General features: G+C 41.7%; 1 protein-coding gene across 3 annotated transcripts in view; it reads right to left on the reverse strand.

Annotated features, from left to right (window-relative positions):
- The window catches only part of CNNM2 (cyclin and CBS domain divalent metal cation transport mediator 2), a 142,510-nt gene that overhangs the window by 14,557 nt on the left and 108,274 nt on the right, over positions 1-19,679 (reverse strand). For 2 of the 3 annotated variants that reach the window (XM_059054085.2, XM_059054084.2), the window contains exons 2-4: positions 9,608-9,751; positions 6,770-6,907; positions 4,545-4,714 (exon numbers count right to left, since the gene is read on the reverse strand). In XM_059054085.2, the coding sequence (XP_058910068.1) occupies positions 4,545-4,714; positions 6,770-6,907; positions 9,608-9,751 (452 nt within the window). Of the gene's footprint in view, positions 1-4,544; positions 4,715-6,501; positions 6,567-6,769; positions 6,908-9,607; positions 9,752-19,679 lie in introns of those variants that run through there. The other variant, XR_009334036.2, reaches the window with a different exon arrangement.

The following is a 19,679-nucleotide window of genomic DNA, read 5'->3' on the forward strand; positions in this document are numbered from 1 at the left end:
ATGCTTTCTACTTCTTCTATGACCATATAATGATCTCTTATATTATCCACACTGAAATTTGATTAGCTTACACATATGGACTATTTCTACTACTTTAATTATAATTGATAATTTATTTGCTCTAAATCTATTTGCATAAAAAGCTTTATAAAAAATAATTTCTTGGGGCTTCTCTGGTGGCGCAGTGGTTGAGAATCTGCCTGCCGATGCAGGGGACATGGGTTCGTGCCCCGGTCCGGGAAGATCCCACATGCCGCGGAGCGGCTGGGTCCGTGAGCCATGGCCGCTGAGCCTGCGCGTCCGGAGCCTGTGCTCCGCAACAGGAGAGGCCACAACAGTGAGAGGCCCGCATACCGAAAAAAGAAAAAAAAAATTTATTGAAATGCATGTATATGAGGGGTTGTATATATTTATTCCCAAAAGGAAGCTGCCAGTTTAAGCATGTGATTGGTTTACAGCATTTTTTTCTTTTTCGTTCACTGTTCATCATGGATTTTTACAAAGATTTTTTGTTTTTGGTTTGTTTTAGAAATCAAGAATGGATGCTTAATTTTGTCCTGATATCTATTGATTTAAGCATAGGGATTTTTTCCTTTACTGCTTCCCTAATTAACATGGCATATTTTAGTTTTGTTGTTCTTCTATTGTTTAAGCCCTGAATACCTAAAATAATCCTAATTCAGTCACAGTCACAGTGAATAGCTCTTTGGGTCCGTTATTAGTCTCTAACTGCTTCCTTTTTATTTAGGAATTCTCCATCAATGTGGACAAGTGAGACTGGCCCAGAACATTATCAGACTTTAGATTAGGCCATACTGTCGTAAAGAATGCATTTAGCTATCAAATCATCTCGTTCTATTTGTACAATTCAGAAATCGAGTTCTTTAGAGTCTCAAATTTTTTTTTTTTTTTCCAAGCAATTCCTTTGATTCTAGCTGCTTTTCTGGGGGGGAAGGGAGAACTTCTAGTTTTCTTTTTTCTCTTATCACATTAATTATGCCAATAGAATAATGATTTTGTTAATCTTTTAGAAGAACCAATCTTGATTTATGGAATATAAAACTTTCATTTTAAAAGTTATTTTCATGACACTCTATTATTTAATTTGTTTTTAGTTTGTTGCTTTGCTCTTTTTCTATTATAGAAAATCAGAGATATCTTTTTGTCTTATGTAAGTACTTAGAGGAATAAAATTTTAAACTTTGACATAATGTGGATATGGCATTTATATTATTTAATAGCCTTTTATTCTATACCTTATGTATAAACCTTTGTAAGAGAATTGATCAGTTTTAAAATAGCTTAGTACTTTTCGATTATGCATTTTTATGTCTAATTTTATTTCATTATGATCTATGCAGGTAGTTTTATGAAATTTCTATCTTTCTGAATTTATTAGAATTTACATGTGACAGAGCAAATGACCAATTTCTATGAAGCAGTCACATAAAACTTTTTTTTTAAGTGTATTTCCCTGGCTTTATATTTTCTTCAACTTGGTTAATTTTATATACACAACTTAAAAGTCTATTTTTTCTTGCTCTTTTACGATGGTGGAAAAAATTTTTCCACCAAGATTATGTTCCTACCCATTCCTACTTTTATATGTGTATTCCGTTAAGTTATTTAAGGCATGTAGAGGCAATAAAGTTTTCTTTCACTATTTATTGTGCTTTTATCACAATACATTTTAGTTTAAAAATCTACTTTCTCAGATAAAACTTGAATGTGCCTTTTTATTCATATGTAGTATGTGCCCCATAACCTATAGGATATTAAGTAAGCTTACTTAAATGGTTTGCTTTGAATAAATTAGACTTTATTCCATCTAGGGTTTAAACTCAAAGTGATTGTTTCTAGTTATAATTGTATTCCAAACATCAATTACTTAATAAAAGAGTTTTTCTAGTGTCTGCAGAAGAAGGCAGCTCGCTGGCACTGGGGCCAGTAAGGGAAGGCAGCTTACAGCTGCTTTCCTCTGGTTTAATGCTCTTGAAATGCAGTGGAACATGCTCAATAACCTGGCATGAATTTCCAATGATGGATTAGTGATATTTTAGGGTGGAATATACTCTGTAAATGGTGATGGCTATGCTAGACTGACAGGGTATTATGATATTTCATTTTGTCATACTCTGGGTACCTCAGGTAACTGCCTGGCCTTCAAGAACATGTATTTCACCAAACTCTACAGTTTGAACACCTCCATAAATCCTTGAAATCTCTATGAAAATCCCATGATGGGGCTTCCCTGGTGGCACAGTGGTTAAGAATCCGCCTGCCAATGAAGGGGACACGGGTTCGAGCCCTGGTCTGGGAAGACCCCACATGCCGCGGAGCAACTAAGCCCGTGCGCCACAACTACTAAGCCTGCACTCTAGAGCCTGTGAGCCACAACTACTGAGCCCACGAGCCACAACTACTGAAGCCCGTGCGCCTAGAGCCCATGCTCTGCAACAAGAGAAGCCACCGCAATGAGAAGCTCGCACACCGCAACGAAGAGGAGCCCCCGCTCGCCGCATCTAGAGAAAGACCGCACGCAGCAACAAAGACCCGACGCAGCCAAAAATAAATAAATAAAATTAAAATGTTTAAAAACTCCCATGACATCGTCAGTTCCAAGAACTTGTCACATTTGTAAAAATATTTAACATGACATAGGTATTCAAATATAGGTACATGGACATAAAAGCCTTATCAAAAATATCTTTAAAGATTTACTTATAAAGGGACAAGAATTATGAAGTCCCTCTTCCATAAAGTCTATTTTTAGATCCATCAGCCAAGAAATGGCTTTTTTACATACCAATAGAGCATTACTGAATCAGAATTCATAAATGCTAACTATATAAAAATCGACGATGGAAAGCCACAGAGTTTCTAATATTACCGAAATTCACAATGTCAATCCTCAAAGTTCTAAATAAACTGTCTTTAATGTCATTAAGTTTCTCTAGGTTTAAGGAATATTCACATCTAGATTTTATGAGAAACATGAATGCTTTACTCCTTCACCGTAGTAAATAAAATAAATTCCCAGCCCCCTCAGAGTTTCAAGCTTGTCTATCCCCAGAGAAAAAGAAAAACAATTCAGGATTGAATGAGACTAAGGTTAGTAGAATAATCAGGGTACTGGCTTAGAAAACCTGCAAACAGAAGTTTCCAAGAAACACTATATGAAAGCAGCATATACCTGGTTAATCCATAGACTTTTCTACAGTTCCTCACTTCTGCTTCCAGAATTCACTATACAGTCCAAACACGGGGCATGAACACAACACTTCCCAGAGTTTCTAACATCTAGACATCTGATAAGAGTTATTTTCAGATAAAAAGAAACATCTCGATTCATTTAGATAATTGGGACTTGCTGGACTCAATGTAAATTGTAGATGGGTCTACCAAGTGCTAATTACACTCATAAAAATCCCTCCAGTTCTCACCTAGGAAGTAACCAAGAAACAGGAGAATGCTTAAGGGACTAGTATTCTTATACTGAAATACACTCAGAATTCCTATAAAAGTAATTCTTCAATAAAGAGACAAAAGAAATCAATAAAACTGTCATGCTATTCATTGTACTATTCATCTTGGTCTCCATGCCAAGAACTGTTCTCTACCAAGTGAAACTGTGAGATAATAAGGGCCTCCTGTCAATCCAAGCACAAAAGCCCCTCTAGGGCCCCTAGGAGGGTTCAGAATGGATGGACCTTCTCACCTTATGTAGTGGATTATGTTACAGTGAGAAGGAGGTAAGTTACCATTGCCATGAGAGGCTTTAATTATCCCATCAGTTCCTCATTAAAACAGAAGCTGGGGCTTCCCTGGTGGCGCAGTGGTTGAGAGTCCGCCTGCCGATGCAGGGGACACGGGTTCGTGCCCCGGTCCGGGAGGATCCCACATGCCGCGGAGCGGCTAGACCCGTGAGCCATGGCCGCTGAGCCTGCGCGTCCGGAGCCTGTGCTCCGCAACGGGAGAGGCCACAACAGTGAGAGGCCCGCGTACCACAAAAAAAAAAAAAAAAAAAAAAAAGCAGAAGCTGGTAGTAATCAGGAATAAAAATAATAAATGGATTATTTTGATGGCATTAAGGGAAGAGATCATAAGGCATCTCTAGGAAGTTGTGCAAGACCAAGTCCTAACGAGGGATGAAAGAAATAAAAGATGATAAAAAGAAGACCAAAGGAACTCACAACACTTAAATTTCAAATGCCCAGCCAAGATTTAGACATGCACAGGTAATTCCCCAAACTCTTCAAAAAAAAAAAAATACAAACACCTGAATTCACCCTTCTTCAGATGACTGCTTCAATGCCTCAGCAATCACTAAGTGCCTGTCTGTATTGGAAATTAATTAATCACATTGCTTTATATTGAAATTGTTTGCAGATACGAAAACAAGGAGATGAAATTCTCCCACTGTAAGGCCACCCCAGAAGTTAAGTATGTTATCCTTGACACCCATTCACCTATATCAGTTCTCCTCCAAACTGGAAGGGTGGGTACTCAATAAGATCAAACAACTGTTGATTAATTCTTCTGACCTGCAAAATGAGAACGAAGTAGTCTACAGGTTTGTTTCGCTGGTAGAGGTAGTATTCTGGGGCTTTCTTGTTCTTCTCGTCATACTTCAGTTCCTGGATGACATTGGGGTGCTTTAGCAGCCTTAGAAGGATCTTCTCTGACATCTGGGATGGGCTAAATGCTTCTACTTCTATAGATATAAACACAACTTGATATTACACTTCAAATGGATGGAAAAAAATGACACTAGTGATTAAGGTGTTTAGAGAAAAGAATACTTGGAATTGAAGCGATAACAGTGTATGGATTAACGAGACTTCCGTTTGGTCATCCGCTGGGGGCAGATTACCTGGGAGAAATTAGAAAATGCTGAATTCTCATGTTTGTTGCTTTAAAACTTTTCATTTTCAACCTGTCATTGGTTTCAGTTCTCATAAAAATACCCTCATTTTCTGACTGACACAAAGGAAAATCAACCAGAAGCAGGCTCCATGACTGCCAGGACGCCCTGCAACAGGCCACAAAGGACCGACTGGCCAACAACAGCCAAAGGAAGAAGCAAAGGTCAGGAAGCATCTAGGTGTGGGTTAGTACCAGGTGCACAGACGCAGTGCTCCACATCTCATTCTCCCATTCAACTACCCTGAGAAAGTCCGGGAACAAAGGAAGGTAGAGATTCAGAATAAAAGCAAGGCACGTGCACACATCAACATGCACTCCAACTTGCTAATTTAAAAAAAAAAAAAAAAAGTAATGTTGATCTGAGTTTACAAAGATATTGATTTGATTAAAATAACAAAACCCAAAATTACTGACTTAAGGGTGCCATACTGAAAAGTGGACTTTATGGTATCTCAGAGGCAGAGTAGGATAACGTTTAGTTTTAAATTGTGGTTCTTAAATGATGAACAATATTATGAGAAATAGAAAATAATAAGTTAAAGACATTGTTTATATGTTTTAAAATTTTTTAAATGATATGTGCAATATAAATTCTGCATTAGCTTCTGTGACTTTTTTGTAATAACAAAATTAGACGGTACATTGTGGAAATTATGGAAAACGCGGAAAAAATAAAGAAGAAAATAAAATCACCTATAAACCAACCACTCGTAACCATTCTGAGCAATTGGTGAGCATCTTTCTAATACCTCACCTGGGCATGTGTGCCATGTACGTGTGTGTGTGTGTACACACAAAAATACAAGGATAATCTTGTGTACACACGGTTTTATACTGTTTCTTCTCACCTTACATTAAATTATGAGTATTTTCCCATGTCATAAATATTATATGGTGAGCATGTCCAGGTATCTGAAAACATGATCTTAAAGAGTGCATAACATTCCATCACATGGCTGCCGTTAGCATTCTTTTCAAAATATCTCAAGTATACTGCATTCAGTTGAAAGGCACTGGCTGCCCATCTTGGACACAGACGTCTTCTACAGGCCACTGGGTACTCTGCCTTTCTCACACTTCCCCTGGCCAACAGAGCTCACCCTTCGCCTAGAGAGCCATCTGGGGATGTGAGCAGGGTCAGTCGGTCTCTCAAGTCCGTTCGACCTTGACCTCTCTGGAGCAGTCAGTGCTGGCTGGGTTGGTGGTTTTAATAATGTGAACACTTGCCTCCTGGAATGGGCCCAAGTTAACAATCTGATCTGAAGAGGCCATCAAGAAATCCATGTCAGAGTTCTTAGAATTTCTGATTTCATTAAAACCACAAAGGGTAAAGATTTTATTTTGAAAATTTATTGTTCTTCTTTGCAAATCATAGCACCTGTGTCACCACCGATGTCCAACTGTTCTTCTGAGGCAAGCTGAAGAGAGAACTACTCAACTGTCCGACACACAACGAGGTAGTGTCTGGTTTGCACTGTCCGCCTGCTCCGCCAGCTGGCTCTCCCCTGGACTTAGCTGAAGCGGATGGCCTGGCCTACTGTTCACATGCAGTGTGGCACTAACATTCATCCTTACCTTTCAGACCAATTTTAAGTTACTGGTCCACCCCTGGTAAATGTCTCAGAGGGTTCATGCCGACACTGAACATAGGAGAGGAGAGAATTTAAAAAGAAAAAAACAAAACAAAACAAACAAAACAAAAAAACAAAAAACAAAACACAAAAGTGGCATTACTTATCACCCCATTTCCCAGTCTCCACCCCCAGCCCACCCCAGTCAGCGGTGGCTGAGAAACTCGCTCCAGGGTTGGCAGAGATTTCAAACTGTGATAAGCTGCACTTGCCTGTTGCTAGGAAACGGTGCATGGCCAGGAGAAGCTGTGGTGATATTTTAACCTTCATCTCGCTGTCTGTCTGCTTAAAGGCAGAAAAATCTTGCTTTCTTTCTCGATGGGCCACTTTCTTTTTCGTTCTGTTATCAGCTGAGGGAGAAATGGAAATGCCTTCCGTTAGATTGGGGCTCCTCTCGAATGAAAATGACATAATATATGGAAAAGGCTAGGCTCTCTCTCCAGATGGTTGGCACGCTACATACAAGCACCACATGGAAAGGGGAAGGGAGAGAGAATCCTCATTAAATCAGTGCAGCACAGTCATGACTGTGACACAATCCAGAGTAGGAAATCACAGGCAACCTGATGAGGAGCAACTATCGACACACTTCGTGAAGATCTTCAGAGCCCTTTTAAGTACATTATTGGGCAGCTGGGGGCAAGAATCCTCCCCTCATGGAGCCTATACAGCCACATAACAACAGAGCCTGTAGCCCAGAGTGCACACCCGCTCCTGCTACTCCGGTTGCCACACAGCAGTGGAGAGCCATCATGTTACAGAAGACACGGGGAAGCATGTCCCTGCCTTTAAGAGGCTCCCAGCCTCTGCTGAAACACACACACACACACACACACACACACACACAAAATCTCAAGAAACAAACAAGAACGCTTTCATGGAACAGCATTTTAATAATAATAATAACTGTTAGCTGCATTTCTACCCCAGACCATGAGCTCCTCAAGGTCAACCAAATACAAAGGAAGTGATTCAGAACAGAGGTCAGCACACTTCCTCTGTAAAGGGCTAGACAGCAAATACTTCAGGCTCGCGGGCCATGTATGCTCTGTTGCAACTACTCAACCCTGCTGTTCAGCAAAAAGCAGCCATATGTAAATGAATTAGCAGGGCTGTATTACAGTAAAACTTTACTACGGATACGAAATTTTAACATCATTTTTGCATGTCACAAAAAAAAATTATTATTCTGATTTTTTTTCAACTGAAAAATGTAAAAAGAAATTTTAGCTTCTGGGTCATATAAAAACAGGTGGCATGCTCTTAAGGGCTGTAGTTTGCCAATCCTTGATCTAGAAGGTGTCTCATGCAAATCAAGTATTTTTCTGGACAAAGTAATGATCAAGAAAAAACTAGGTTAGAGACAAGATTCTAATTTCTTCCTTTTTTTCTCCCAAGAATCATGAGTCTTTACATTACCATTTCATGCCTAGGGCAAAACAGAGTCATTACTAACTAGGCTTGTCCTGGGGAGATGGTGAACACAACCTATAATTTTCCTGTCTCAAATTCTCTTTAGAATCAGGCAGCATAAATCAATGCAAGCATCCTAAATAATTTTCTAATGACAAAGGTAGCCATCATCCCTCATCTGAATCAAGAATATACCTGAACCACAAGTTCAGCATCTCATCTCAGGAAGCCATGTATGAAATCAGTCTCATCAAGGTTTAAAAGAAGTGAGCTAAAGTGTAAACATAAAAGCTCATAAATGTCTAGATTATCTTTCTTACAATAAGGATTACCCCTGGGGAAACACATAAACATGCAGAGACACACTTGGTATTAAATAGTCACTGTGAGGAAGGATGAAAAGAATGTAAATGCACAATTAACAATATTCTCTATTATGAAATCTCTGATTATTCTCCAAGAGTCAAAAGGATAAAACACATAGGAGCTGGTGTTTTTTTTAAAGAACACTATACAGATGTGAGGGGAAAATAAGATACATTTTCAGAAGCAGGTCAAGAGCTAAACATAAAGTGTATTTTTTTAAGGGTGCGTGGAAGACTTTTCAAATTTTAAAATGAGGGACATTCCCTTCTAACAGGACTGAAAAAAAATCATTCCGCTTTGAGCAAGGCTGGCTTTGTCCTGGGTGCTCCAGGCCATTTGAACAGTGCATTTTCCCCTCCAAGTCATGCTTTAAAAGCCAAACAGGACAAAAAGAGCCCAGATTCTCTTTCTCTATACCACCTTTGACAGCCCGTAACATCTCAGGCCTTGGGCCATCTTTGGCATTAAGAAACTCTTGAAAGAGTCTTACTTTGCTAAGAGGAAGGCTGAGGAAGAGGGTTTAAGCTCCACAGTCCAACAGTTGTGGACTTTAATGAGACAAGATTCATGTTCAACACTCAGCCCAGAATCAAGCCGACTCCTGGGCAAACAGGTGTGGATACTTCCCTTCCCCTGCCCTGATCCAAGACCACCTCTCAAAAGGCAGAGAAGCACAGAACGAGAAAAACACATTTTTTATTGTGTACCCTAACCCGTCCTGCTTTCTTTATATACCCCGCTGCACCACCGCTGCCCCAGCAAAACTATGCCTGCAAACCTCACCACTACCCTGGCCCATGGGTCCTGGAATAGAGAAATTTCAACAGTTGCTATCTATCAATTTAACAAACCCCCCCTCACTTTTTAAGTGTTTGAATTATGACCATAGGTAGAGACAGAAATTTATCTGAAAACAATTTGCCTAATTGTGTAAAATGAAAATTTAGTAAAGAACAAGTCTTCCTCCAGATGTAAAATAAATGTGAAAACCAGGAATGGAGTTTTCTGTTCAGGGCAAGCAATGCCCAGATCAATAGTTAGAAGCAGTTGGCTTTTCAAAAAAACATGGCCAGTTGACACTACAGGACCTGCCTCTTCTTCGTCTCTGATGAAGGGACTGGAATATACTGGTAGGTGGTACCCAGCCTACACACACAGTGCATAATTAGAAACAGGCAGACAACAGCTGGAGAGATGTCAGATGACTCACAAACAACACGACAAATAAAAGCAAAGGTGTTGGAAAATTACACTCAGGCGATGGTACTCACTGTATAAATCTGTTTCATCTAGAATCTCAGATTTGATGATTTCTTCAATCACATCCTCTAATGTGACAATTCCCAGAACTTCATAAAATGGATCCCCTTCTCCCTCATTGTTTACTCGCTGCACAATAGCCAGGTGAGATTTACCTTTAAAGAAAAGAAAACAAAGAGGTAATTTTCAGAGGTGATTTTCAGAATTTCCTGAAGTCTTATAAATGATTATGGTAAAAATAGCAGCAAACACAGATACCAGATTATGAAAGTCTATCTTTCAGTGTTTAAAAATGGTTTGGAAATACCACAAATAAATGGAAAAGCTTCGTGGGCCATGAAAACTAAGACCAGTTAATCCAGAAGAGCATCATCGTCTACACACATGGTACCACCATGTTAGCACTTGCTTCCTAATGGATTTGGTCTTCGGTTATGTCAGCTCTTCCTTTGTGACCTTTTAGCAACTGCTACTTTACTTTAGGAGAGCAGGTCTCGAAGTGTGGTCTGTGGACCCCTAGGGGTGCCCAAGACCCTTTTAGGAGAGTCAGAAAGGTCAAACTATTTTCATTTAGAACACTAAAATGTTCCTGGAATTTTCCACTGTGTTGATATTTGCACCAATGGTGTAAAGTGCCTGAGCACAAATCAAGGCAGCGATAGTAGTGGTCACTATGCTGGTCAATGTCTTCTCCTACACACACACACACACACACACGCACACACACAGTGAGAGGGGAAAAAATTAGTTCCTCTTAAGAATATCCCTTAAATTAGCAGTTTGGGATTAAAATATACACACTACTATATATAAAACAGATAGCCAGCCAACAAGGACCTACTGTATAGCACAGGGAACTATACTCAATATCTTGTAATAACCTATAATGGAAGAGAATTTTTTTACGTATATAAATATATATGTGTGTGTGTATATATACACACATATATATTTAACTGAATCACTTTGCTGTACACCTTAAACTAACACAACATTGTAAATCAACTATATTTCAATAAAAATTTAAAAATAATTCTTTTCAGGACAAAAAAAAAAGAATATCCTTGATGAAGCAGTAAAAGTTATTAGCTTCATTAAATCTTGATTTCTGGGACCTGTCTTTCAATATTGTATTTGACAAGCTGTGAAGTACGGTGAAACACTTCTGCTGCTTTCTCAAGTACGATAGTTGTTTTGAGGAAAAGGACTCAAATTGTTTTGAGGAAAATGACTCAACGCAAATTGTTTGAGTTGCAAGTTGGATCGGCCACTTTTTTTCACTGAACATCTTTTTTATTTGAAAGAATGACTACCAAACTACGGTTATTTAGACTTGGATATTTGGCAGACATTTTCCTGAAAATGAACAAGATGAGCCTGTTACATTAAGGAAAACAACAGCAGCACTTGCTGCCAGAGATAACATCTGAGCTTTCAAGGGAAAATTAGAATTTGGGGAAACTTGTATCCACCCCCATGAGCTTAAGAGCTTCTCAGTAAAGACTTTTCTGATGTGACAGGTGGTGCTATTAACAAATGAGATTTTGAAAGCCCTGAACAATAAAATGTGTCAACATTTCAAAGATCTGCATAACTCTGTGAACAAGTATTTTCTAAATGACCACAGCCATGGTTTACCAAATCACGCATGGGTAAATGATTTATTCAGAATGCAATACATAACAGTGGATTTGTTGCAGTAATTTTAGATTTACAGAAAAGTTGCAAAGACAATAGAGTCCCTGTATACCCTTTACTCAATTTCTCTCCCACTGATAACATCTTACTTTACCATGATATAGTCATCAAAACTAGAAACTGACATGGTAATATTCAGCAAATTCCAGGTTTTATTTGGATTTCACCAGTTTTTCCATTAATGTTCTCTTTCTGTTCAAGTATCCAATCCAGAGTACCATATTGCATTTAGCTGTCATGTCTTCCCAGGCTCCTCTGTTCTGTGACAGATTCCCAGCCCTCCCTTGTTTTTCATGAGCTTGACAATCAAGTAGCACTGGTCAGGTACTCTGCAGAATGACCTCTTATCTGGATATGTCTTTCTCACGATTATCCTGGGATTATGAGTTTTCTAGTTACATCACATCAGGGCTCACATGGCAGCCACATGACATCACACCTTCACCACTTGGTTAAGGTAGAGTTTCCCAGGTTTCTTCTCCACTGCAAAGTTACTAATTTTTCCCTTTCCCTCATTCTACTTTTTGGAAGCAAGTCACTAGGTCTAGCCCACCCCCAGGGAGGGGTGAGTGGTAGGAATTAAGCTCTACTTCCTGGAGTCAGAGGGTAGCTGCATACATTATTCAGAATTCTTCTGTAAGGAAGATTCCAGACCAAAAGATTTTAATGTAAGTAACAGTGCACCAAAAGTCCACTGGCATTCAGATTCTACATTGCAACTAACCTTTAAGAAACTACCACTTGGGGAGTTTTGGTATATTATCAAAGAAGAACATACACAATTATTCAAAAGCCTATTAAAATACCCCTCCCTTTTCCAAATACATTATCTGTGTGAGGCCAGATTTTCTTCACATACCTCAATTAAAACACTCTACAGCACAGACTGAATGCAGAAGAGAATCCAGCTGCCCTCCATTTAGCTAGATAATAAAGAGATACACATAAAGGTAGACAATGACACTATGTTTTGGGAAAAAGTTATTTTTAATAAAAATGTTATTTATGTTAACATGTAATGGATTTATGATTGTCCCTTAAAAACGAATAAGTAAATGTTGAAAATTTCTCAGGTTTAATTTCAAATATAGTAAACATAAAAAAAAGATATAACCTACAAGGAAGAACACATGCTGTGAAGCTGACCAGTCCTGGATGTGAACTCCAGCATTGCCACTTTAGCCATCACCAGCTGTGTGATCATGAGCAAACGACCGAACTTTTCTGAGCCTCAGTCTCCTCGAAACCCACGCTCACTCATGATAGCCACTGCCACACAGGATTATCGTGAGTGTCAGAGATAATGTTGGTACCTAGCAAAGACACTGCCTGGATCCACTGGGTGATCAATAAATGGTAGCTCCTATTAATTTATTAATATTTCTCCTCAATTCTAAGGCACCATCAACTTATTGCCAGCTTAGTAAGAGAAAAGAAACCCTACTATACTAAATGTACACTGTGGTTAAAAGATGCATTTCAATTTCAGAAAGATCTTTTAAAATATTAAATTTATCTCAAACACATTGCAATATTGGCTTTACCAACCCAAGGCACACAAGGCATCTGAAACTTATCCTTAGGTCAAGCCAAGGAGACATGATATCTGGAAATTTCATGATCAGTTAACACGTATATTATTTTTTTTTTAATGTCAGAGTGAGGTTTGGGGGGGGGGGTTTTTTGCAAGGGGGGCAGTGAGGGGGTGTCCTTTAAATAAAGTTTACTTAAAACTTCAAACTGGGTGAGTTTGCTCAGACACAATCAGCCAGACCAACTAAAAATATCCTGAAGGCCAGGTCTGATCAAGTTCCCAGCACTTACTCAGAAACTGGCTTTGGTTCTGTAGGCTTGTCCACCCTTTTCCGCTCTGCCTCAGACCCCTTTATAGGCAATAGTGTCTGGAGGCCTAGAAGTTTAGATTGTTAGACAATTAGGCCTCCTAACAATCTGCATCCTTAGCATGCTCACGCTCAAAGAATGAAAATATTTTGAGCAAATGAGACTAGGAGGGAAACTTATCAGCAATAGATATAAACACTGCATCAGGTCAAGTCAATTCTAGTCTAGTCAATTTGGTCCGTTCAGTTTCTCACATCTGCTTTCCCAAGGACCCAAACATAAGCAGTTAAAAATTCTTGGTGAATGCTGTCTGTCGAAAGTTAAATTCTTTTGCTATTCCCAGCTTGTGATCATTTAAAAGGAATTTTCCAAAGCAAGGTCTAATATTAGACTCAAAATGAAGTTTCCATTCCACTGAGGCGCTATTCTCACCAAAGTAACTACCGCATAATCAGATTGTCTTGGAGCAATTCGTTTAAATGCAGATGGACATACTTGAAATACCAGCTCAGCAGCACCAACAGATCTGACTGGAAAGGGCCTTACTCTCGGAGAAATTATTCATGTAAGGTAGGCTTCTGAGATTGAAAATTATTAAGTTTTCTTCCAAGCTCACTTGTTCCCTTTCACACCCCCACCTCCAGTGTTGAAACTTCTTCATCTGCCCCAGAGCCACATATTTTTAGCTTTGGAATTCCTGGTGAGAAGTCTTGTTTTTTTGAACCTTCTTCCCACTAAGCTGTACAAAAAAAAAAAAAAATGATACCCCTCTTCTCTAATCATGCTTTTGGAGGACAACAATACAAGGTACCTCTTCCCCAACTTAACCATTTGCTGCAGGGAGTTCAGTCTTTGGCCTCATCAATGGAGCAATCAAAAAGAAAATGTAAACCTGTCAATACAGAAATTTTTACAACTGAGCTCAAATAGCATCCTTTTGAATCTGAGTGTTGGAGGCATTAAGCCAGGATTGAAAGCAGCAAAGCAATTTTGGGGAAACTAATAAAAGGTATTTATAAACCAAAAACTAGAATTTTTTTGGATTCTTAACCTCCAAAGAATGAAAACACAGCAATCAGCACAATATGCAATTATAGGCATTAAGTAGCACTAAAACTTTTAAATATACATGGATTAAATAAACTTGATTAACTATATACAGAATAAAGCAGACATTAGGGCTTGGAGACAGCCCTTTTTTGCTAGCTGTAAGAGGTCTTGCAGTATTCATGTCATTTCCACCTGCCCTGAACTTTATACCCATAGCCTCTCTTCACAAAGTCTGGTCCTAGCTCACTAAGGACTCAATCACTAAGTTAGACCTAAGAGAATCTATGCAGGCCTCTCTTCAGAGTACAGGGCTCTATCAATATATTTCTATTCAAATTCAGTATCATAAGCAAGTTATTATGAAATAATCACCTAGATTTTGACTGCTACGTGCTCAAAACAGGGCACTTGCACAGATTAAATTACAAGAACATGTCTTCATTGTGAGGTGTGCTAAGTAAAATCATCTACACACAGTAAAGCTGGGATCCGATTTCTGCCTCTGCCTACTTTCACTGCTCCCTAAATCAAAGTATTGCCTATTCTCTCTGGAGAATCAGCCCAGCATGGTAGCAGGTTGCCACACTCGCGTTTTTGAACCTTACCACGACGCTAGGCTCGAATTCTGAATGACAGATACCATTTGTATTTTGATAGAAATAATTAACTAGACAGCGGTTAGGCTGACAAAGGGTACCTTAACTGCCTGATGAGAAGATGGACTCGTTTGCTATCATACAAGTTTGATGTCGATCAAGTGAAATGGAACAGTAGACAGAGTAACTGAAATAGCTAAGGAAGAAAGCCAAGAGGGTAGATGAAGTAGAATAGAATTAGGAACAACTCGACACAGCTGCACTAATAACAAGTGACAGGTAATAGTCCAAGAGACCGGGCTTCCCTGGTGGCGCAGTGGTTGAGAATCCGCCTGCCGATGCAGGAGACACGGGTTCGTGCCCCGGTCTGGGAAGATCCCACATGCCGCGGAGCAACTAAGCCCGTGAGCCATGGCCGCTGAGCCTGCGCGTCCGGAGCCTGTGCTCCGCAACGGGAGAGGCCACAACAGTGAGAGGCCCGCGTACCGCCAAAAAAAAAAAGAAAGAAAAAAAAAAAAAAGGTTCATGGGCTTCCCTGGTGGCGCAGTGGTTGAGAGTCCGCTTGCCGATGCAGGGAACGTGGGTTCGTGCCCCGGTCCAGGAAAATCCCACATGTCGCAGAGTGACTGGGCCCGTGAGCCATGGCCGCTGAGCCTGCACGTCCGGAGCCTGTGCTCCGCAACGGGAGAGGCCCCAACAGTGAGAGGCCCGCATACCGCAAAAAAAAAAAAAAAAAAAAAATAGTCCAAGAGACCGAACAACGCAAGCGCAAGGCAGACAGAGTCTTAAACGCCACTCGGACAGCAGGAGGAAAACAAACGGAAGATTCAGCCATGAGAAACTAAAGCCAAACGTCTTCTATCGGCCGTGGCTGCTGTGTCACACCACCGTAGGGGCACAGAATGCAAGGCCTAACGGTTCCCCTGAGGTCGTGCAGTGTCGTGGCCCCTCACTTAAGGGTAGGGCAAATGAAGCGTTTGATATATGCCTTTGTTTTTAACCATTTCCCAGCTTATCTAACATAAGAATTATAATAACTCAATAGGTACGAATTAATAAAGTTCCTAAGAGTGAGTTCTGTGACAGGGGTCCCCATCCCCCGGGCCGAGGACAGGTACCGGGGCCACGTGGCAGGAGGTGCGTGGTGAGCGAACAAGACTTCGTCTGCCGCTCCCCATCGCTCGCATTACCGCCTAAACCGTCCCCCCCAATCCCTCCATCACCCCACCCCCGTCCGTGGAAAAACTGTCTTCCTCGAAACCGGTCCCTGGTGCCAAAGAGGTTGGGGACCGCTGTTCTATGGAACTAGTGATAAAAGAAAGAAATGCTCTGTAAATCAGAATTCAGGGCCCCCATCACTAAAACAAAACGGGATGGAGGAGAGATGTGAATGGCCATACTTAGGATCTCCCAAGGAAACCCGTTTGCACGTTAGTCGTCAAGGAAGTCAATATACTTTAAATAGCATTAGAGTTAGATTTAGTCTGACTGACAAAAAGTGAACCGATCAATGAGCTAATGTTGATGCACATAATTTATAATCCAGAAAATACAATGCTATGTATGTATCAATGAACTAGAGTCACACAAATCCATTCATTCACTCAGTAGATATTTACTGAATGCCTACTATGTGCCAGGCTCATACCTCAGGGAACAAAACAAAGCTCCGGCTTTCAGGGAACATTCTAGCAGGGGAGACAGACACTAAGGGAAAGAGACGGCATGAAAGCATGTCGGATTGTCTAAAATGTGCCGTGGAGAACAAAAAAGCAGGGGCCGAATTATTTAATTTAGGCTGGCCAGGGAAAAGGGACATTTGAGCAACGCTGAAGGTCGTTAAAGAGCCAAATGCAGTAAGTAAGGGGCTGGGGAAGATGTTTCAGGTGGAGGGAACAATGGAGCCCTGAAGAGGGGAGGCCTGGCGTGCTTGAGGAAAAGCAAGGATGCCAGTGTGGCTGGAAAAGAGTGACTAGGGGAGGAAGAATCAAAGATGGGGGCGGGGGCAGAAGCGGGGTGGGCAGATAGATCATGTCACCGTCACAAAGACTTTAGCTTTTACTCGGAGATGGGAAGTCCCTGGAGGGTTCTGAGCTGAAGAGTGACTTGATCTGTATTGTTTTGAAAGGATCACTGGCTGCTGTGGTGAGAAAAGGCTTGGCAGCTGGTGGGAGAAAGATGCAGCGGGGAAGGCAGTGCCGGGGGGTAAAAAGGAAACCCAATCAAGAAGTTATTTCAGGGCTTCCCTGGTGGCGCGGTGGTTGAGGGTCCGCCTGCCGATGCAGGGGACACGGGTTCGTGCCCCGGTCCGGGAGGATCCCACGTGCCGCGGAGCGGCTGGGCCCGTGAGCCATGGCCGCTGAGCCTGCGCGTCCGGAGCCTGTGCTCCGCAACGGGAGAGGCCACAACAGAGAGAGGCCCGCGTACCGCAAAAAAAAAAAAAAAGAAGTTATTTCAGCGATCCCAGTGAGAGGAGATAGTGACCTGACCGGAACCAGATGCTGACAGCGGAGGGAATGAGAAGTACTTAGATTCCAGGTATATATCTTAGGAAGAGCCAACAGGTTTTGCTGATGGTGAATGTAGGCAAGAGAGAAGGAGACAAGCTAAGGCTGACTCTAAGGTTTTGGGGCCTGAACCGTGGAAAAGATAGAGTTGCCAAGGAGGACTGTGGAAGGTACATGTCTGGAAGGAAAAAAATCAATTCAATTTTAGACAGGTTAAGTTCAAGATGTCTACTAGACATCCTAGTGGAAATGTCAAACAGGCAGTTACAAAACTAAGTCCAGAATTTGAGAAAGAGAGAGCGAGCGAGAGATGCGGGTTACAGGTGAAGAGCGAGAACCCCCAGAGAAGAGAGGCTAGTGAAGCCAGACACTGGAGGAGATCACTGAGAGAGAGAGGGTGTGGGCAGAGAAAAGATCCCAGCACTGAGCCTGGGGCAGGCCAATGTCTCATAGGGCAGGAAGTGGAGACACAGCCAAAAAGGAGATTGAGAAGGAGGGGCCAGTGGAGTGAGCAGAGAATAGAGAGAACAGTGTTTTGGAAGCCAAACTTTTAAAAAACTACTTCAAGAAGCAGAAAAGAGTCAAAAGTATCACATGTAGTCAAAAGGTTGTGAAAGATGATTTTGGTGACAAAAGATGCTCAAGATAAGAAAGGTCATAGATGAAGAATCCAAAGATTATCATCTCAGTGCCATCCACTGTGATTTCCACAACAGCCCTTCCTACTTCTAACAGGGACACACACTGGCCTGCTTCTGCCAGGGAGCCTTCACTGGAGAAAAAAAGGCCTGTGTCTTTAGACAGAGTCTGGTTTGTCCTCCCCCAAATAACACCTCCCCCTCTTTTGAATACCCACTTCTGGAAATGATGCCATTAGATCTCCAACCACCAGTCTTAAAACTCTAAATCACCTTTGCTTCTTCTCTCCATTTCTCCCCACCCTTTTCCCCCCTTTTTAACGAAGAGTGAATGAATGGATGGATACCTACATGCAGTAACGTGTATAAAATGCACGGTTCAGGGACCTCCCTGGTGGTCCAGCGGTTAAGACTCCACGCTTCCAATGCAGGGGGTGTGGGTTTGATCCCTGGCCGGGGAGCTAAGATCCCACATGCCTCTCGGCCAAAAAACCAAAACGTAAAACAGAAGCAAAACTGTAACAAATTCAATGAAGACTTTTTAAAAAAATTGGGCCACATCAAACAAGAAAGAAAATGCATAGCTCAAGGAGTAGTTACAGAACTACCACCCAGGAGGGACTAGAGGGGACTTCAGGGCTATGGGAGGCGGGGGCAGGAAGGTGCCACGTGGCGACAGGAGAAGCAGCTAAGTCGGATAAGCAGACGTATGCAGGTTCCAAGGGGAGCACAGGCCTGCCTGTGGCCTCCCAGGTAGAACCTGTCAGCAACCCCTTCTCTGTTAATAGCAGGTCCCCATAAAATAGATGACCTGGTGGTCCAGCAGCATATTATCTCATGATGACTCAATGGCAGTACAACCTCAGAACAGGGGAAGCAATGCTCCTTCTACATGTAGCCATATGTGGAATAGTGTGTTCAGGTCTGGGTCTTGCTTTTTTTTTTTTTTTTTTTGCGGTACGCGGGCCTCTCACTATTGTGGCCTCTCCCGTTGCGGAGCACAGGCTCCGGACGCGCAGGCTCAGCGGCCGTGGCTCACGGGCCCAGCCGCCCGGCGGCATATAGGATCTTCCCGGACCCGGGCACGAACCCATGTCCCCTGCATCGGCAGGCGGACTCTCAACCACTGCGCCACCAGGGAAGTCCCTGTGTCTTGCATTTTTGTAAGAGGCAAACTGAGGCGAGAACTACCAAGATCTCCTAAGATGTGTAAGCAGTGGCACATGAGGAGTAAATGAAGGCCAGAGACATTGAGCTAGACGAGAAACCCGGGCAGGGATGAGGCAGGACGGCAGCCTTCAAATCTCTGAAACGGAAGTAACCATTTGGTTCTCGTGGCTCCTCCTCAGCTGACAATGCTGCCCGTGTACTCGAACCTCGTTTACCACAAGGTTAGTTGTTTCCCTGCTTAGATCATAAACTCCTTGACCACAGGGACCTCTGTGTTCTTCATCTTTGTCTTACTCTTCATCCGCAGGCCCCACCAAGCCTAGCATAATAACCTAACACTCCTACGTACACAAAGGTAATACTTACTAAACCGCAACACAATCATATCATCCTATTACTCAAAAAGTGCTCGTTTCCCATCAACAGCTAAATTTAAAGGAAAACGTCTGCGAGTGGGGTTCAAAGGCCATCCTACTCCTCTTATGCTCTCATTGTCCTGGCCAATCAAATGACTTGATTTTGTCCAATCATAACCTCCATGGTTTTCTAATCCCCACAGAAGAGGTAAGAAGGATCCTCTCC

The sequence above is a fragment of the Kogia breviceps genome, chromosome 2, assembly GCF_026419965.1.
Source record: "Kogia breviceps isolate mKogBre1 chromosome 2, mKogBre1 haplotype 1, whole genome shotgun sequence".
Lineage (NCBI taxonomy): Eukaryota > Metazoa > Chordata > Mammalia > Artiodactyla > Physeteridae > Kogia > Kogia breviceps.